The 20366-nt window shown below is 38.0% G+C and overlaps 1 protein-coding gene across 1 annotated transcript in view; it reads right to left on the bottom strand.

Moving 5' to 3' along the window:
• SUZ12 (SUZ12 polycomb repressive complex 2 subunit) overlaps positions 1-17834 on the bottom strand; it is a gene marked incomplete at its 5' end in the record, with an annotated part of 39000 nt that extends 21166 nt beyond the window's left edge. The window contains 5 exons of the mRNA XM_082678372.1: positions 1432-1481; positions 10426-10494; positions 15043-15107; positions 15192-15238; positions 17561-17834. Of these exons, the coding sequence (XP_082534498.1) occupies positions 1432-1481; positions 10426-10494; positions 15043-15107; positions 15192-15238; positions 17561-17834 (505 nt within the window). The remainder of the gene's footprint in view (positions 1-1431; positions 1482-10425; positions 10495-15042; positions 15108-15191; positions 15239-17560) is intronic.
• Between the last annotated feature and the right edge of the window lie 2532 nt (positions 17835-20366).

The raw sequence follows: 20366 nt of genomic DNA, 5'->3' as shown, positions 1-20366 counted from the left end.
ATTTTATCCACTCTGAAACCAACTGAAACTTTACCCAGTACATTTTCACCTCTTTTAATGAAGTAACATTTAAGACTATATAATTTTCTTTATATAATATCTAACACATTGATATATCCCATTGGTAGCAGTGGTTGTTTCAGTTGTTTTATTATTGTATTAAAAAAATACTCAAGGGCTTCCCTGGTGGCGCAGTGGTTGGGAGTCCGCCTGCCGATGCAGGGGACGCGGGTTTGTGCCCCAGTCCGGGAGGATCCCGCATGCCGCGGAGCGGCTGGGCCCGTGAGCCATGGCTGCTGAGCCTGCGCATCCGGAGCCTGTGCTCCGCAACGGGAGAGGCCACAGCAGTGAGAGGCCTGCGTACCGCAAAAAAAACAAAAAACAAACAAAAAAAAACTCAAAATGTTTATGCAGAAAAGGGTTCTACTCAGGAGACTCTTCACCTATTCCAGGTTCTAAGGCAATTAACTACAATTCTCATCATAATTCTTTATAATTTAAAGTTCGAAACATGTTGGAAATAAAAAATCTAAGAAATTTAATTTCATTACAAGTCCTTCCCATTATTTTCTACTTACGATCTTTGGAAAGATGATGGCTCTGAGTTGGGTAAGATAATGTTACACACCATTTTTAAAACTGCAATACTTAGAGCCCTAAAAGGTACGGTTGAGCGGTAAGAGCTGGAATTTCATCTATTTAGATATGAGCCAGATGAAGCTAACGTTTACCTTCGCAAGAATGATCCCACACAGCACTGATTATTTTAATAATTTAAAAATCTACTTAAAACTTAAATAGACAGCAAGACAGCAATAAGAAAACCAGGCGATGAACACAACCTTATGTATAAAGTCTACTTACAATTTTTAAAAACTTTTAAGGCAGAGTTTCTTATTTATTTTTTTTATTTAAGTGTAGTTGATTTACAATATTGTGCCAACCTCTGCTGTACAGCAAAGTGACTCAGTTACACACATATATATTGACACATTCTTTTTTTTTTTTTCATTCTTTTTTTAAAGCCAGAGTTTCTTAAAACTTGTTCCTCAGACAACGTACTTCTGAATTACCTTGGTGCTTTATTAAAATGCAGACTCCTAAGCTCCACCAAAACCCTGCTAGATCTGAGTCCCTGTAGGGTCCAGGTATACGTATTTCAAACAAACTGTCAAAATGTTTCTACACACACTAAAATTTAAGAACTACTACTTTTAAAGTTTAATGAGTTGCAAGTTACCTCCTCCATATCCCACCATTGACCAAATAAAGCAATAATTGAAACTGCTGGAGAAATCCACTAAAGAGAAATTAAATTATCAACATCACCATATTTTCCATTAAATATAATTTTATGAATTTACACGCAATTTTATTTTTCAGTCACAAAGGTGTTTTGTTGTAAGAATGCCAATATGTTTAAGTACATACCATTTTTGTGGAAGAAACCAGTAAATGTAAGCTGCAGATGAGCTGACAAGCTAAACAGAACAAAAAAATTTTATCACTTTAATATTCTATAATAAAAATAACCTAAACTGTAAAATATAACACTGAAAGCAAAGCTACTTCAGCTAATTTATAAATATTTGGCTGTCTAATTCTTAACTCTGTTCAAGCCCATGACCCCATGCTCTCCCTGTTAAGTATGACATCCAAAACAGTGTGTTTATACACATTAAAAACACACGTACACACGTACACACACAAATAAAAACAAAAACACCAAAGAAGCAAGGCAGAAAAAAACAGACCACCAAATAACAGGCAAGATAATTTACTGTGCTTTAGTGTTCTACCTATAAAATGGGGACAGGTTTTCCCTTCCCACCCGTCAAAATGGTAGCTGAATCCAGGCAAAAGTGTTTGAGTATTTTCAAGCTACGGAAATTTAGCCTCCTAACAAATGATGCAGAACCATCACTTTCTACTTCAATTAGGGATGAAATATACAATCACAAATCTGCTATAGATTTGTAATTTACTGTTTCAACTTGTCATTTTCACTTTTAGTTTTAGAAGCAATGAAAAGGAAGCATAAACTATAATGATCCTTTTGTTTTGAAAAATATTTACTACCAATGGAAAAACTATTAAGTTGGGCTAGAATAAACAAAAACATCAACAGGCTTTTGTAGTAGCTTTAAACTGGAAAAAGAGAAATCTGTCTCGTGATCAGGAGCCATTCATAACTTTCCAGAACAGATGTTGGGAAAAGGGAAGCAGTACTTTTACTCAAGAAATTGACTAAAGAATCAAAGTAAATAGCAGTAAAAGGGCAATAGGGATCAATAAAGGGTATGTTTTTGTTTTTTTTAAAATGATGGTGACAATCTACGCATTCTTATAATCAGAGGGGAAGAGTTATATAAAGACTTTGAGGCAAGAGAGCGTTAAGGAACAAGTAATGACTGGAAATGAGGACATATTATAAAGAGGTTAGCTTTGTAACTTTGCCCAGGACTCTTCTTCTTCTTAGAGAAACAGGAGGTAAGTGAGATATTTCAACAGAAGATGTGAGGATGCCTCTATTTTCTTAGTGAGGTAATCTATGAAAGTGTATGCTAAAAAAACTACAGAGTGGAGGTCCTAAAGGGCATTTCTAGAACAGTACTAAGAAAAGTATGCTAGGGTATCAGTAGAGAACAAAATGACTATGGTGGAGTAGAAGTGTAAGGGTCCAAGCAGAGTTAGAAAGCATAAACACAGAAAGGAAAAACTAAGAATAGCAACTATAACTTAAGTATCAAGAAAAATAAAATGGGATTCTTGAAAACAGGTAATTCATGTATATTACTTTCTGACACATATCAGATACATTTCAAAAACACAGCGGGAGTGGGGAGTTGACTATAAATGGGGCATGAGAGAATCTGTAGGGTTTATCTTAATTGTAGTGGTTGTTACCTGATTGAATGCATCAGAACTATACACCAAAGAGTGAATTGGAATGCATATAAATTTATACTTCAAAAAAAAAAGTACAGGGCTTCCCTGGTGGCGCAGTGGTTGAGAGTCTGCCTGCCGATGCAGGGGACACGGGTTCGTGCCCCGGTCCGGGAAGATCCCACATGCCGCGGAGCGGTTGGGCCCGTGAGCCATGGCCGCTGAGCCTGCGCGTCCAGAGCCTGTGCTCCGCAACGGGAGAGGCCACAACAGTAAGAGGCCCGCGTACCGCAAAAAAAAAAAAAAAAAGTACATTAAGGGGATCAACTGTAAAGGCGCTCAAAGGACTTTTTCAAGGTAATGAAAATGTTCTATATCTTAATTGTGGTTATGCTTGTGCGAATGCATACATTTGTCAAAACTCAAACTATATACTTACGGTGAGTGTATTTTATTGAATGTTAATTATACCCAAAGTTGATTTTTAAAAAGTATATCTACCATCTATGAAATCTACGTGCCATTTTACTAAAAGATAATTAGCATTTTCCTATCAAAACTGTTCCATAAATGTAACCTACAATGCAGAATTGGTGAAACTCCAAAACAAAACTGAAAGAAATATTCTACATTTTCCATGTTAGAAGATAATCCATTAGTCACAACCAGTCTATCCTATTCTTAATTGCTTCAATTAAACCTACATACTAAGGCCAGGTAAATTTTCTTAAAATGATTTTGAATGAATCATTCCTTTCTACAATTTTCTAATGGGTCCCAAACTGTGAAATCTTTTGTCTAACTGCTGTCTGTAATACGGTTCCCATTCCTTTTTACCTCTACTAAAGCCATATATAGGAAAGTAGAATAGGATGACAAAATCCAAGCTTGAATTCTGGCTCCAGGTATTAGCTGTGACCTGATATCTATAAAATGAGGAGATAACCTCTCTCAAGATTGTGAGGCTTGGATAAAATACTAAACAATCCATCAAAATACCCTTTCCCTTGGGCTTCCCTGGTGGCGCAGTGGTTGAGAGTCCGCCTACCGAGGCAGGGGACACGGGTTCATGCCCCGGTCCAGGAGGATCCCACATGCGCCGCCGCCGAGCGGCTGGGCCCGTGAGCCATGGCTGCTGAGCCTGCGCTCCACAACGGGAAAGGCCACAACAGTGAGAGGCCCGCGTACCACACACACACACACACAAAAAAACCCTCTCCCTCTTCTACAAAGACCCATCCCCAAACATCCCAGAGCTTAATTTCCTTTACAAACACTTGTATTTACCACTTTTTTGTCACAATTTTTTCACACACATTCTCTTTTGACATATCAGTGTCCTTAGCACCTAGCAGTGTCTTACAGAAAGGCACTCAACAAATGATTTTCAAAAGGATAATGATGTCCTCCCTAGAGTAATAAGATTTTTAAGTTCAGGGATCAGGACCCATTATACTGTAGTATTTATAATATTATTTACATAGTTTTTATAGGGAATGTGATTCTAAGTTCCAGCTGTGAAATGACAGAAATACCTTGCATTGATCTACCCCAGAAAATATTTTAAATTAGTGTTATTCAAAACGTGGTCTGCAAACTGAGGTCATTCGGGAAACTGTTACCATTCCACAACAAGGCAAGAAGTTGAGAATAAGACTTTAACCACTTTCATAAAAATTTAACATTGCCGTAACATCCAAGTATGTGATCAGTACATTTACAAACGTATCCATCTACAAAAGACTGGAAATTAAAAACAAACAAAAAGGTCACCAAAGGATGGTCTGAGACAGTTTTAATTGCTACATTATAAGTTAAATAAGATGGCAAGCACATTCAGCCACCATTATAACGTTTCTTTGAGAAAAGGAATTCCAAATTTCAATTAACCAACTTAAAGAACAAACGGGAATGTGATTTGCTATGCATAATTTCCCCTCCTCCTTCCCTTCCTAAAAGTAAACACTCTTGATATGTACCTAGAATAAAATGTAACAATGAGGCCTAATTGATGGCTGAGTCCAAGGAAAAAGGGCAGTTTTCTTTCCCTTTGATTTACCCTCTTCCCTCTCTTGTGGCTACCATGTCTACATTTTAACTGGTTAAACTGGATCAGAAGAAGAGAAGAAAGAAACATGGTCAGGCCTATTTAGTTTTAGGCAGCAAAGGATCTAGCTTAGATGATCAAGATAAGATATCAGATAAGGATTTGGTTCATCTTTGTGATGTGTTCCCTATCTGTATCTTAGGAAGCAAGCAATATGGCAATAGGAAACTAGAGGGGAATGTGAAATTTGGGGATAAGATTCTAAACACAAGTACCTGACAATTCTAAAGAAGTCTGCAGAATAAGGTTAAGTAAATTTAAATTCATAAGGGACTAACATTTTGAGATGAGAGGAAACTCAAATTTTAAGAACAGCCAGATCCCACAGAAGGACAAACATTTTTATGCAGGAAAGAAACCAAGATTAGTGCCTTGAATTTGTACACATTAATCTGATAGTGGCAGGTGTAAGGCTTCATTTCTAGGGTCATGGCGATATCACCTCAAAATAGCCCAAGTGTGATGATAAGCTATTTGGCATCTACACTATTACATTTCATGCTATGATGTATTATAAAGCTGAGGAATTGGTGACTGCATCAAGCCCATTATTCTGGAATCCAATGTCTCTTTCCAGGTTCAGACCTAAGGATGAGAACACTTTGCAGTGAGAAGATAAAGTTGAATGAGGGGTGGGAGTCCATTACATAAAAATGAATCACCTCCCAGAAGTATCGTAGACAGAACATAAAGGGATTATTGTAAAGCCAAAGATTATACAAGAAGGAACATTTTAAAAATTTGTTCCTATCTGGCCTCATTATATAGTGTATATATGTATACATATACATAATATATATGAAAACTGTAAATGTTAAGATAACTAGTGTTCTTATTAGTATATTGCTTCACACTGAAGACTGTATGTATCGAGCTGTTTCTAAAAGATGTTTATTTTCTTTAAGAGTGAAAAAAACAGCCACTGCATTCAGTAAAAAAGAAAGTCAATAGAGACATGATTGTTTTGGGGAAAAAAAATTTGTTCTTAAATACTTAGATTTTAAGAATCCTATGCGTTCAGTGGTGAATGATAAGGCATCTTCAGGAGTAGGTATGTACAAAGAAATCTATGGCCCAGATTCTGAAAAACGAACAAAACTTAAATTTGAAAAGATGCTGATTTGAAAACAACTTCAAAACTTACAATCAAGACGGAACTGTTAAAAAAAAAAAAGAGAAAGGGGAGGGAGGAAGACATCAGATCTTATTATGGTGGAAAAGACAATTAACTTACGAAGTAGCTTGAAGTTTTAAAAATGCAGCTAAATCTACAAAAGAGGTGGCTAGGGAAACACCATTAATGCAATATATCTATTTAAAATAATTTATGGCTTTCTTAGGATAAAGACCAACATCCTTAAATAGCCTACGAGGCTCTGCATTATCTGGTCATGGCCATCTGCTCTAGCCTCATCAAATGTCACTCTCCCTACTCTCTCTAGTCAGCGACTCTGGCCTCAAATGAGGTTATGTATAATATTCCCTTTATCGAGAATCACCTATTTGCTCACCCTCTATCCCCATTTTACTCCTATATTCATGTTTCAAATTTAAGCTCATTTCTTCAGGGAAGCCCTCACTGAACATCACTATTTCCAAATCCAACTCTCAAACAAGAGCTGATTCTCCTGCTTTATACACCCATAGTTTCCCTATGTGTACTTTTCTTTCCCAGCACTTATTTTATAATTATATTTATTATACAATTATGTCTTTTTCTCCTAAATGCCGTTAAGTTCCATACAGGCAAGGTCTTCATCTGTTTTGCTCATCATTATATCCCCTAGGACTTAGTATAGTGTCTGGAACATGGTACACTAAGGAAATGGGAATCCCAGAAAAAACTCCCAGACTTTGTTACAGTACAAAAAGATGATAAAAGGAAGATTACTAATTCAAAAGTTTAGGTTGTAATAACAACAACAAAAAGTGATGAAAGGTACTTTACCTTATCAACCTACTAAAAACATAGGTTTGAAAATATATCTAGTAGATGTTCTAGTTCAGTTACCTTTGGAGGGGATTTCTCCAGCTACTAACAGTGGACCAGGAACAGAAAATGATTAAGTGGAAATGCTTCTAATTTGACCACAGGAAATACTTTTGGAAGCAATTCCAATTTGGGAATCTTTTCATGATACCTTTCAGTCAGTGGAGATGCACTTAGAAGAGATATGACTAGAGAATTCCAAAATTGGTAGGATAAATAGCCCACGAGACACCCTGGGATCCTGCTAGAACAGAGAACTACAGAAAGATCAGAGATTTATACCAATAAACCATGGTGCTTGGTCAAAACTCCAAATAAATTCAAAACCCACAATGTATTGGCATGCCAGAAACAAGAGACGGAGAAGATAGAATATAAGGCATTATATCAGAAATTCTAAAAAGAAAATAAAGATATTTTAAATATACATAACCACACCAAAAGAGCAAGGAGAAAGATTAGGAAAAACCTGGAGACTAGAGGTCTGGTCACTAGACTATGTGAAAAACCTGGTCAAATAGTGTGAACACTATGAATTTCTAAAATTTGCTAATTGCTGTGGAGTTTTCAGAAGCCACTGTTCAAGAAAAGAAACAATCTTCATAGTTGGTGGGTGTTATGGTTGAGTTTTAAGGTTACAAATGCAATTCTGGTCTACTGTCACAAATGGATACCTTAAAGAAGTGAAAACCATGAAATGTCCCATGTTTCTTTTTTCTATCAGCTCCTTCCCCTAATAAATTTCTGCCATTATCTGCAACAAGTAAGACAAATATAGATCTAGAGTATAAAACACAAAAAAGATCCTGGGACACCAACTTTATTTTGCACAGACAATGCCAGGAATTTGGTTTTGTTTATAAGTCACTACAACTGTCATAAACAGGTCAGGCATTTGACTGTTCTAAGCTTTGGGCTGTAGTACTACAGAAATTTGGGGTATCTTGATATTCTCCTGGAACTCTGAGAATGAAATACATTGGGTTTGAGAGTGGAGACATTAAAACTGTGGAAGTACTAAAAGAACATGAGTTCCAGTGGAAGATATCCAGATAGTAGCTACTGAACAGACCCAGGATCCAATTAAACTGAACAAGATCTCTATGTTTGAGATGGTAAAGAATAAAAATATAGATGGAAATACCTTTTTGTATATGATTAAAGATTTTAACGTCTACTAATTAACGACATGGAACAACGAAGGTTTATTTTGTTCTCTCAGAGAATTTGCCCATAGATTTTACAAGTAAAGTTTTAAAATGCTGGCATTATATACTGGTGTCCAGAGAACTTCTTACAATCCTATGTGATAAGTTTAGTAGACCTATTGGTCTACTAAACCAATTATGCCTAATCTGAGATGAGAAATACACTGAAGAAATTTAATAATATAGGGCCTTGGGGGTAAACTTAAAATGAAGCAATTTCTCAATTAACTTTAGTGACTCGGGGAGCAACAATGAGACATTCATAAAGATGGGGGCCGGAGGGGGTGGTTGAAGCACCTAGTACAGTAACTCAGTACCTCCTGGGCCTAAAGTGCCTCACTGGGTATTAAATAAGCATGGTCAGCTCCAACAGAGTTAGGTCTGTTTCAAAAAAAAAAAAAAAAAAAAATCTTGGGTGTTGAAATGACCAACTCACTGGTCCCAGCTAGATCCTAGAGAATGAAAAAGTTGTTTTTCAAAATTACAAGCAGGAATTCTATGCAACCCTCTGATGTTTCTGTGAGTTGGTTAACAATACCCCTGTTATAGTACTGGACTAGCTATTGAACCCAATGGGTCAAAAGAAATATAATTATTGGGTGAGTGATTATTCAGAGAGAACTGACCAGTATAATCTATCTTCCTCACAACACACACTATAAAGGAAGTTCTGTAATATTTACCAAAGCCAGTGTCACAATGAGATAGTAGTAAGGTTTAGCAGTGATGAAGGTGGAACCCTGATGGGGAAGATGAAGAAAAGGGTCAAGTTTTCTTCTTCTTGGTTCATTCTTCCTTCTCACATGAGCCCTGAAAGACCTGGAGGGCAAACTATTAAGGTGTTTATGAGAAAAGAAGTGAGGATGTCAGGTCAGGCTCTGACTACAGCTTTATACTTTAAGTTAAAAAGGCCCTGAGGATCCCAAAAGCTCTGTCCAGGGTAGGTGAACAGCCAACGGTCTGGAATAGAAATTCAAGCAAAGAATAGAGAGGGCATGCGCTGGGAATATTCTCAGTCTTTTTAAACCTGTATTGTAAGGTATTCCTTGGGCAATAATAGATTAGGTAAAGATTTGGGAATGGACTATCAGTTTATTTACAAATCAAAATTGCCTAGATATGGAAATATAAATTACACTTCAGTTCTACAAGACTGCAAATACTGATATAAAAATTTTTAAATGCAATAAAAAAATTCCAGTAACAAAATAACCTAATTGAAAAGGTGAACTTAAAATAAAAGCAATTGAAAAATGATATCTTATACTAGTCACAAAAATGAGAAAGTATAAATGAAGCATCATTAAGTCAGTGTACATCCTATCTAAATTGGTAAGATATGATTTAAAACTTCAAGAGAAAAAGAAAAATCCATGTGGCAATTTTCCCAATTCCATTTTTTTTTAATCTAGTATTTTTAGTTCTACATTCTTCCTAAAAGTAGTCAATGAATAAACAAATACCACCCAAGTCCCTGTTTCTCTTTAGAATAATATTCAACTTTCTTTAGTTTACATATGAAACAATAAATAGAAGCATACTGTCGAGGAATGGAAGCATACTGTGTAGCCTAGGCAGATACTAGACTAGTCAGAACATTTAGGGATTAGTTCTGGGTAACACATGTGAAAACAGACAATAAGATTCCATCCAAAGGGCCAGGTTTCTGAAACTATCATGTGATAAACATATTTCAAATATAAACTAAAGTTAAGAATATTTTGCCTGAAAGATGTAAATAAGAACAAGGACAAGATGGGAAAAAAAGAGACAGAGCCTCTCTCAGAATTGTAGATGATCACTTAGAAGAGATGTGATGTCGTGAAGCACCTGGCACAGCACCTAGCGTATACATTGAGTATTCCATAAAAAATGAGTCTCCATCATTCTTTAGATGAGGTAGTAGGATTAATACTAACTACAGAAGTTACAGAAACTTTGATTCAGAATGCAAGAAATTGGTAGTAGAGAAAAACAATAATGAACAGAACTGCCTTAGAAAACAGTGAGTTCCCAGCATTAGAGATATTCAAGATGAAGCTTAAGAACTGATTCTCTGCCAGGGATGCTACAGAAGAAGTAATCCCTGATTTGTGTATGAGTTTGGACCAACTGACATCTAAGGTTCATTCTAACTCCTTACAATATTGAGGTGATCACTAGGAAAATGATCTCTGTACTTTTTCCTCTTTCCTCAAGTATGTCACTTAATGTAAACTTATAGGTTATCTTACCTATGAGATTCTTGCTCTCCTTTCATTTTCTCTACTTTTGATAACATATCATCAACTTTAAATGTTTTCCTGGAAGAAACAGATAAACAAAATAATCACTTCTCAACTAGGAAAAACAAACAGATTACACTTTATTGTCACTATAATAGGCAAGTTGGAGATCTGATTTTATTTATAATAAGATAAATTATGGGATGGTTAGCCGTAACAATGAATACTATCGAGACAGTGTATGTTGTAATACAGCAAACAAGTCTTCAAGTCCCATCTCAAATGCTAACTTTTCCACGAAACCTTTTGTAATTATTCCCAAACCAGAGTGATTTTTCCCTACCTATGGCACTTGGTTTACATTTATTTTGACATTTAGTCTCCTAAATGTGAAACTTGCATAAATATTTTATTTCTACTAGATTACTAGCTCCTGAAGGGCAGAGATTTGTTTTCTTCAAGGAAAGCCACATAGTGCTTGGCATATTGCCTTATACTTGGTAGGTGTTCAAGCATTTGTTGGACTGAGCCAAACAAATGCAAATTATGTATATTTTGAAACACTCATATTTCCATTAAGTAACCTGACAAATATGGATATTCCATAGAACAAATATGAAGTTAGTAAAACACACTCAAAGATTAGCAGCAATGGCTAAAGTTAAGTATGTCATTTTAAAGAGATGGTTGTCACCATCATGAAAAAAATTTGAAGTTTAAAGGACATACCCATCAAATCATAACAAAATTATCAGCTTTTAACTTAACAACTTTAAGAGAAAAAAGTAATTTCCAATAAAACAGAAGCTTATATTAAGAATAATCACACACCTAGCAAGCAATTTAAGAATGAATGGATTCTAAAACAAGCCTCATCTTAGTTCTTAAGGTGCTCTACTATATACATTTTCTAGAAGCTGAAAGACTAGACCCATATATGTTAACTGGAAACAAATATTTCTATTTATACTCATATATTTTCTTCAAATTTAGAACTTGGAAAGATTCATGTATTCTTGTAAATTTTGAATTCAGATATTAGAAATTACTAATATGCTCATTCCTCAAAAACAGCTATTGTACTCAACTACTATAATAAAAATTATCAGTAGAGAAATGTTAATGTAAATATATTGTAGTAAAACACTGATAGGAAGAGCAGAATTGATACGATCTATATTTCAGGTGAATAAATAGCCTCCATTAACAAAAGATCTTTTTTATAAAAAAGCTTCTCTCTTTACCTTTAGAGTTACTGAAAACCTCAATATCAAAGTCTCACCCAATAAAGCATAGTAAGGAGTTCTTTATGAAGGATGGCAGGCAATACATTTTCAATCTCCATAGATAAGAGAGAAGAAAGAAGAAAAATGTAGGATTCTTTTAGGCTAGTTACAAAGAACTTTTCAGTATAAATACTGAAATGTACTACTGAGGAGGGTTGTAAAGTTACTGAAAACTTTTTAGAATAATACGTTTATCTTTGTGTAATGATTAAGAAGAAACCCTGTCTGTAGGAAGAAAAGTTAAGACTGTAGGTCACAAGGTTCACCTCTTCCAACTTTATGGAGTTGTACATAGGAAAACTGAATATTAACAACCATTTGAATAGATCATACAGGTAACCCAGCATTCCTTAGGAAAAACAAACTGTATAGGCAACTACATAAAAGCAGCCCCACCTCCCAACACCAAGTATTTGTTTCTTTAGAAAGGTACTGCTACTGTAGCTCAGATTTAACAAGGGAAATAGTTATCAAAAGGTCATCATAAAGGAGAATATTCTTAAAATTCAAGAAAATTTTTTGGGGAGGATTCAGAAACAGCTTACATAAAACCTACTAAAATGGATTCAATAAAAGATGCCGTTGTCCTCACCAGTATTTCCACTGTGCCAGTGTAGTGTCAGCCTACAGAATGTGAATACCTCTATGAAGTGCAACTAAAGTAAAAGGCAAGTTTAACAAATATATCAGATTTAATGTTACACCTGCTTATACAACTTCAAAAGGAGTGATAAGTGTACTCCAACAATGAATATTATGTTATTGTGTAACAGTACAAAAGGAGTTCCAAAAACATTCTAAGCAAAGGTATTGTACTAAAAGCAATTCTGTAAAAGCAGTTCCAAAAACATTTGGAACAAAGACTACTATCACTGGGCTGAATTCATCACCTTCCAAATTCACCAAGTACTTTGAAAAGGACAGCGCTCATTTGAAGATATTAAGTTGTAGCATAATTTGTTAAAAATCAGTCTTATTGTCTTATATACGCCAGGCATACAACAAAAGAATTAAGTGATTCCTAACGCATTTTTACACGGAAGTAAACTAAATGGAATGTATATGTTTCTTGGCTGGCAAACTGCTTCGAAACTGTCCCAAAGGACAATTTTTTACCTAAGGGGTACTAAATTAAGAAAGTTCATTTCTACTGCCATGCTTTTAAAATTGCCTCCACTCATTAGCAGACAACAGAAATGTATCCCACAATGAGGCAGTCAAATAGTCTAATAAACAAATATGATGTATATTTTTTAATCCACTTACGGATTAAACTCAAATTTATTCTGAAAACACTTTATCACTTTAAAATTAAAATCGGGGGCTTCCCTGGTGGCGCAGTGGTTGAGTCCGCCTGCCGATGCAGGGGACACAGGTTCGTGCCCCGGTCTGGGAAGATCCCACATGCCGCGGAGCGGCTGGGCCAGTGAGCCATGGCCGCTGAGCCTGCACGTCCGGAGCCTGTGCTCCGCGACGGGAGAGGCCACAACAGTGAGAGGTCCGCGTACCGCAGAAAAACAAAAACAAAAACCGGGCAGCATTCTAGATGATAACTGAAGTACTTAAAAAAATTTTTTTTTGGCCGCACCTCAACATGTAGGATCTGAGTTCCCTGACCAGGGATTGAACCTGCGCCCCCTGCAGTGGAGCCTGTGCTCCGCGACGGGAGAGGCCACAACAGTGAGAGGCCCGCGTACAGCAAAAAAAAAAAAAAAAAATACTAAAAGAAAAAGTTTACTACTTAATCAAATTCTCCTAGTTTTATAGAGTAAATCAAGGGTCTGCAAATTATGGACCATCGGCCAAATCCAGGCTGCTGTCTGTTTCTGCACAGCCCATGAGCTAAGAATGGTTTTTACAGATAAAACATTTGCAAGTGATTTGATAACAGAGAATACTAACTCTAAATCCCAATTAAGCTAAATGTTATCCCTCCCACCCCACCCCGAAAAAATAAAAGAATCCCACATTTCTCACTAGTAGGCACATATTACAAAACACTGTACTCCCTGGCTCCAGTGGTTAGGACTTGGCGCCCTCACTGCCAGGGCCGAGGTTCAATCCCTGGTCAGGGAACTAAGATCCCAAAAGCTGCACAGCAACCACCCACCACCACCACCAAAAAAAAAAAAAAAAAAGAAAAGAAAAAAAAAAGAAAACACTGCACTCAATTATTATGTTTTGAATTTCATCAATAAAAAAATTTGTTGATATTCATTTTCTCTTTTTGTGTAAGTACCTACATACTACGTAATATCCTCAATTCCGTTTCCTGGACCACAAAGCCTAAAGTATTTACTATCTGGTCCTTTAGAGAAAAAGTTTCCTGAATCCTGGCATACAGCAGACAGGTAAAGAGCTGACATAATTCTGCTGCCTAATCCATCACCTTCTTCCTAGTTATTTAGGCACCTGGCAGGTTTCACCCGTTAAATGCAACGCGCGCGCGCTCTCTCTCTCTCTCTCTCTATTCAGAAAGATTACCAGATGACAAATAGTTGTAACATTTCAATCCTTCAAAAATACATCTAGATATATCTACAAAGCTAAACTATGTCTCGCTGTAAAAAACGCGGTGCTTATTTAATAACCAGTAGGAGTCTCCAAAGGAGTTTAGTTTCAAAGTTTACTGAAAAGCTTAATGGTTTTACAAAGTCAAGACTATAACAATACCAAATGCTTAGTAGAGGTTCTCTCCTTTAAATTTAAAGTTCTTCACTTGATATGCTCAGTAAATAATCATGGGTGCAGAACAAGAAACTACCATTCTATAATTATATATGGTTAAATGTTACAAAGCAAAAACAAGCTCTCTGACACCTTCAGATTCCACTTTAAGACTAGGCGATTAAGATTAAGAAATTTTTAAAGACATTCCTCCTACTGACTTCAAAAGTATTTCCCTTTTAATAAGACAACCACCAAAGATATAAAATGAGACTTTCTGAACCTATCATCATAGAAGTGAATTCTCTATTGTTAAGAACATATAAGAAATATTCAGACATTAACTGTTAAATTTATGTATCAAAGATAATTCCCATGAGCCCTTTAGTAAATATTTAAATCCTCAACTTCTACCAAACTTGAAAATAACTATTAGCACAGAGTAAAAAAATTAGTCAGTAAAATCACTTCATTTACTCCACTACCAAATCATTTGTTAGGAAAAAACTGGCGATCAACTGGGATTTACAAAAATGATACTATTAAAAATCACTTTGCAACCAATTCACTCTTTCACCTCAGTTTTCATATTTAATCTTTCAGTAGAAATCATACTTTAAAACAAAATTTTAACATGGTTTGAACAACTTGAAATAAGATTCATAAAATGTACCTTTTGATGTTTGTTCTGGAGTTTCGATGAGACATGTAAGTAAGAGTTCTATGCAAAAATATTGGCTATAAAAAAAGTTAAAATATTAAAATTAAATAGGTGAAATTCTAGGAAAAAAATAATACCAGTAAATTTTGTTGATTACTTACCGCTATAAGATTTCGCGTTCGAAGAAACCTATAGATCTGCGTTGGTTCTAGGTAACAGAAACAAAATCCAAAGTTATCTAAATTTACTCATACTTAAGTTGTTAAGAAAATACCAACCCAGCCCATGTTATAACCAATATAAACCAATAACCTATTAGTGAAACTATGTAGTGAATATTTACATCAAGAAAATAAGTATGCACAATTAGATCAAAAGACATTCAATATATAGCATACATTCACAAAATGCATCTACATTTACTTTAAAGTTTCTCTACAATCTAGTTCTTAAACCTTGCATTTCTAAGGCAGCTATTTTTAAACCAGTCTGTATGCAGAACTGAAAAGAAGCAGTTACATTCATTTAACTTAGTTAATTTAAACTATTTATACCCTATCTACTTCTAAAAAGTAGCTAAAATGAGGTAGTTGGATTCAGTAAAAGAACTCTTTATTGAAGCCAAATAACAAAATAAAATGTTCACTTTTTAACTGGTCTTTTCAAAAGTCCGTACACTAGTCAGCCGAAATGGAATAAAACCGTTACCTTGATAGATGTCCTAATACAGATATAATCAAAGTGAAATCCAAGACGTAAGTTAGCTAAAATTTTCGATGAATATTGCTAGTTATAGTTCAAGTTTCTATTTTGCTCAGTGTAAATATTACCTCAGTATGTAAATACTACCTCAACACATATTTTTAAAGTAACAGATTCCCAAAGTGTTTTTAATACTGTTTAGTTAAAATCTTGTTATAAAGGACTTAGGTTACAGATAGAAAGTATTTTATATACAACTACCATAATACCAGGTACATTAATGACCTGTTAGTATTATGTTTCTTTAAATAAAGCAGTATAAAAATGACCTAATATGACTAACTATATTAGTAAATACATCAAAGCATATAAACTTCTCAGAAACTAAGATCAATATTAGAGAAGAATCAAGTTGTTTTGTGACCATATCTAACTCTTAATGACAGTTCATCTCTCTAAAGTAGACTCATCGAAAAAGCAAAACAGCTAAAACTTTCTTGCAGGATTTGTCTTCTCACAACATTTAGAAAGAATTTTTTAAATTTCCACTTAATCTTCAGTTAGTTTAGTTTCAAATAAACTAAAAGGAGATGAGATGTTTTAGAAAGGCTGCAAACATGTATGTTTACTGTCATCACTGTGCTTTAGTTCTCCACCATTATTTCCAACTGAAAGCCTCTCCAGATTTCTGAAAGTATATTGAGCAAACGCTAGAATAATGTGAATCTTTCTCAAGCAGGTTCAATACTAATTTCAATAAAACCCGAAATTCCTTGTATTAAATTCCAATTAGAATTTCATGAAGCACTAATGAGAGAGAATGAAAGAAGGGTATTAAACAACGTAATACATCTTTCCAAGAACAGCTGATACCATGCCCTTAACATATGCCACAAAAAAATTGTAAATAAAGACATTGAGTGGTAGAGCTGAGTTTATTCAAGTCTCTGTAAGATATCTAGCTATTAAAGGTCATCCAAATTACAACATCCGTACAAAAGCAAAGAGGAAAACAATCAGGATGTAATATTCATTAAAGAACAGTTCAGATTACTCATAGTCATGACATTTCTTATATATTCTATTGTTTCTTTCCAGACACCTTGCCCCCCTTCCCAAATTAAGTCGTAGCTTTGCCCTCCAAACAGACCTTAAAAACAGAAACTGACAACAGAAAATGGCCCGAAATTAAGACAACTACAAACGGGCAGAATTCCGAAATCGTCTAGAGAGAAATAAGATGCTTAAACACTGCCTGTCTCAGTTTACGTACCCATGAAACGGGTGGAAAGATGTGAAAGGTGCAGAGCATCAAAAGGTGCCATGTTAATGCACCAAGTTAGTGCGAAGGCATTTCAGACTAATGACAATTTGGTCGATTTTACTGCACTCCTCTCTTCACGGGCTTAATTTTGCTCCTCTAAACCTACAACCGACAGCCTTGTACTTCTATAGTACGGAAGGCATGAAAGAAAGCAAGAACTAGTCCTGAGATCTGACGGTAGATCCAACTGTACAGTCCAACTGTGACCTCCCCACCTAAAAAGCAGCCTGCTCTCCACGCGGGGCCCCATGCCTCAGCTCGCGTGTAAATCTTCGGGGAGGCACGAACCTCACCTGGACCCCCTAGTCCACCTCCCCCAAAGGCCCTAGACTTCGGGCCCCCTCGAGCCGTAACCCCGGAAGGCGGAACGGCCCCCTCAATTTCGCCCTCCACTCCCGAATCAAACCGACTACCGGTGAGGAAGGGGGTCCCAGCACGAGTGTCCCGGCCCCCTAACGCTGCAAGAGTGGGGATTCCTGCCCTCAAAGCCTTCATCACACTCACTCTCAAAGGCCTGGAGGAAAAGCTCGTGGTCAGCCTGGACGTGCTCCATTTTCGGCTTCTTCACCGGTAACACCGCGGCCCCCGCCGCTGCCGCCACGGAGGAGGAGGAGGAGGCCGAGTAACTGCCGCCGCCTCCACAGCCCCCGCCGCTGGATTTGCCGCCCGACGCCGTCGCCGCCGCCACCGCCGCCGAACCCCCGAAGCCGCCTCCCCCGGACCCCGCGCTGGGCCCCGAGCCGCCCCCTCCCCCACCGCCGTGCTTCTGAGGCGCCATCGCGGTTCCTGCCTCCTCCCCCCGCCAGCTACCCGCCGGGCGGCCCCGGAGAGTAAGCGCCGGCAATACCAACCGCTCGCCCCAGCAGGCTCCGGCGGACCGAGGGGGGAAGGAGGAGAGAGGGGAGGAGAGGGGAAGGGAAGGGAGGAGGAGAGGAGGGAAGGAGGGAGGAAAAAAAAGTGTCTCCTCCTGAGAGCCCCGCTCCGCTCGGGAGACCGCTCACCCTAGCCTGGCCTCGCTCCGCCCACTTCCCCCGCCCGGCGCTCTGATTGGCCGGCGGGAGCGCGCGCCGCCCGGCCGCCCAGCCTGTTGGCCCGCGGATTCCCCCGTCAGTCACGCGGAGGCGCTTCTCGCGGAGGCGCGGCTTGGTTGGCCCGTGCGCGCTGCCGATCGCGGGCCCGGCCGCCTCTTTGAACTGAATTCGCGGGAAAATTAGGGGTCGGAGCGGCCTTCCTGCTGGCCCCGGTGCATTGTGGGGAGAGAGGGACCCAGCGAGCGGCTTAGGGAGCCGTTTCTCGCCTTATGAGCGTCGTCAGTCGCCGCCCCCGTGGGATACAGGACCCCTGAGGAGAGGCGGGCCGCTGAGGAACGGGGAGGCGGGTGCTGGGGGGTCGAGGGGCTTGTTAAATGAACTGAGATCCATGCCGGATCATCGAGTCTCTAACTTCACAGAAAGGGGCCTGCCTGGGGGTTGGTCGGGTCGCTTCTGGTCTGAGGGGCTCTCAGGGCGAGGATCTGTTCCCCGGTCCCCTCGCCACCACGTGCCTCAAGCCACCCTTGGCCGAATCCCACCCAGCGAGCCCTAGAGAGGACTGGGGGCAGCCAACGGGTTGCGGCTGCTGCTCTCGGACGCCGCTGGGCTCCACCAAAGGGAGCGATTTCTAGGGAGCAGGAATGTCCTATCAAATGAGGAAAAGGATTTTCTGTAGGTGCGGTGAGGCATCAGGATCGTTACTGAGAGCGGTTGTGGCTTCTCAACGTGTTGGAAGCAAAACTTAGGTTTTTGATTCCCGGACACCACAGGAGTGGCCAGAGGGACAAACTGGATGATTTCTTAGAAGCACCTACACCCATCTAGAGAACCTGCCCATTTTGCGCTCAAAAACTGGAGAGGGGATCCGGTGTTTTAGCCGGTCTCGCTTAAAAAGAGAGATGCATAGGCCCGGACGGGTTTGGAGTTGAGCTAATACTCTTCAAGATTTGAATTTCAGGTCGGACAAGATGATCTCTAAGGATGTTCTTCCAAATCAAATCCTGTAATCTTGTGTTACATTAAAATGAAACATTATCTTCAAAAATTCCAATCTGTAAACAGAGCCGTTTCATACTTTCAATAATATTTTTTAAATGCCTGCTTTGAGCCCTTTATAGTTCACTTCAAAACGCTGTTTACAAAGCAAGCATCTTTGGAATGGTTATTTAAATAACCAAAGTGCTGATTTTACAATGCATTTGCTACATAAGAAAGTGAGCTCTACAAATGATGCCTTGTAGTATAAAATTTGGCATTTCAGTAACACATCTGAAATTAAGTATACCTGTTGCTGATTTTTAAGTACAGTCTATATTTTTAGTCAGACAAAAAGTTCAGAATGCTCTCTTGTTTGTTATACTGTTCTGTACTCAATATTTAAAAAAACATTCCCCCCTACCAAGAAAAAAAAAAAGAGGTTTTGTTTTGTTCTTTAGATTTGTCAAATAAGCCTTCTCTGATTAGTGCCACCCCTAGAGGCTTGTGGGGTGTTAGATCTTGCTAAACTGCTCATCTTTAGCTTTACAGGGTTAGAAAATGAAGTTTCATCAATTCAGTCAAGGTCTGGAGAACTAAAGCGCACTAAGCAAAATCACAAGATTTCAAATTATAAACCAGAATGCTAATTTATTAATTAACAGTAAATATAACTGGCAGAATTACCAGTCTTCGTCGTTTATACAGGGTTCTTCTTTGGGGTGAAGGGAGGGTGGAGATACAGGTACAGTCAAAGAAAAAGACCGAGTCACAGGTTATCATAAATCTTTGATGAACAGAAAAATGGAGCCAAAGGAGTTGGGATGTTCTTAAAGGGTATTTCCTTTAGGAATGCCATGGTAGCGTTCTAGGCTTCAGCATGGACATGGTTTTAACGTACAGTCGCTTACCAGTACTGGTCATGAGAATCAAACCCATCCATTCTATGGGAGGGGCATAGTAACAAATTCTCCCTTTTTGTATTCTTCTTTGTGGAGAATGTATGTAGAACACTAAAAAAAATCCTTATACCCTAGGACAAATTAGAATTAATTGAGGGGTTTTCTTGGTTACATTACAGTATTCTTAATCAGACTCTGTCCTATAGGTAAAATGTCTGTATATCACCTCAGTATTGGTCACTTCTGTGGCCAGCTTATTTATTTTGTGTTGTTATTTTTAAGTTTGGTGTGGTAACAGTTTTTGAGACTTTCAATGCCAATTCACTGTCAAAGACAGGTGTATGTTTAGTCCCCTAACTCACACTGAATTTGAATTGCTTTCCAGGGTTTTGTTTGTTTCTG

The sequence above is a fragment of the Grampus griseus genome, assembly GCF_964374135.1.
Source record: "Grampus griseus genome assembly, chromosome: 20".
NCBI lineage: Eukaryota > Metazoa > Chordata > Mammalia > Artiodactyla > Delphinidae > Grampus > Grampus griseus.
This window is presented reverse-complemented; position numbering and strand designations above follow the sequence as displayed.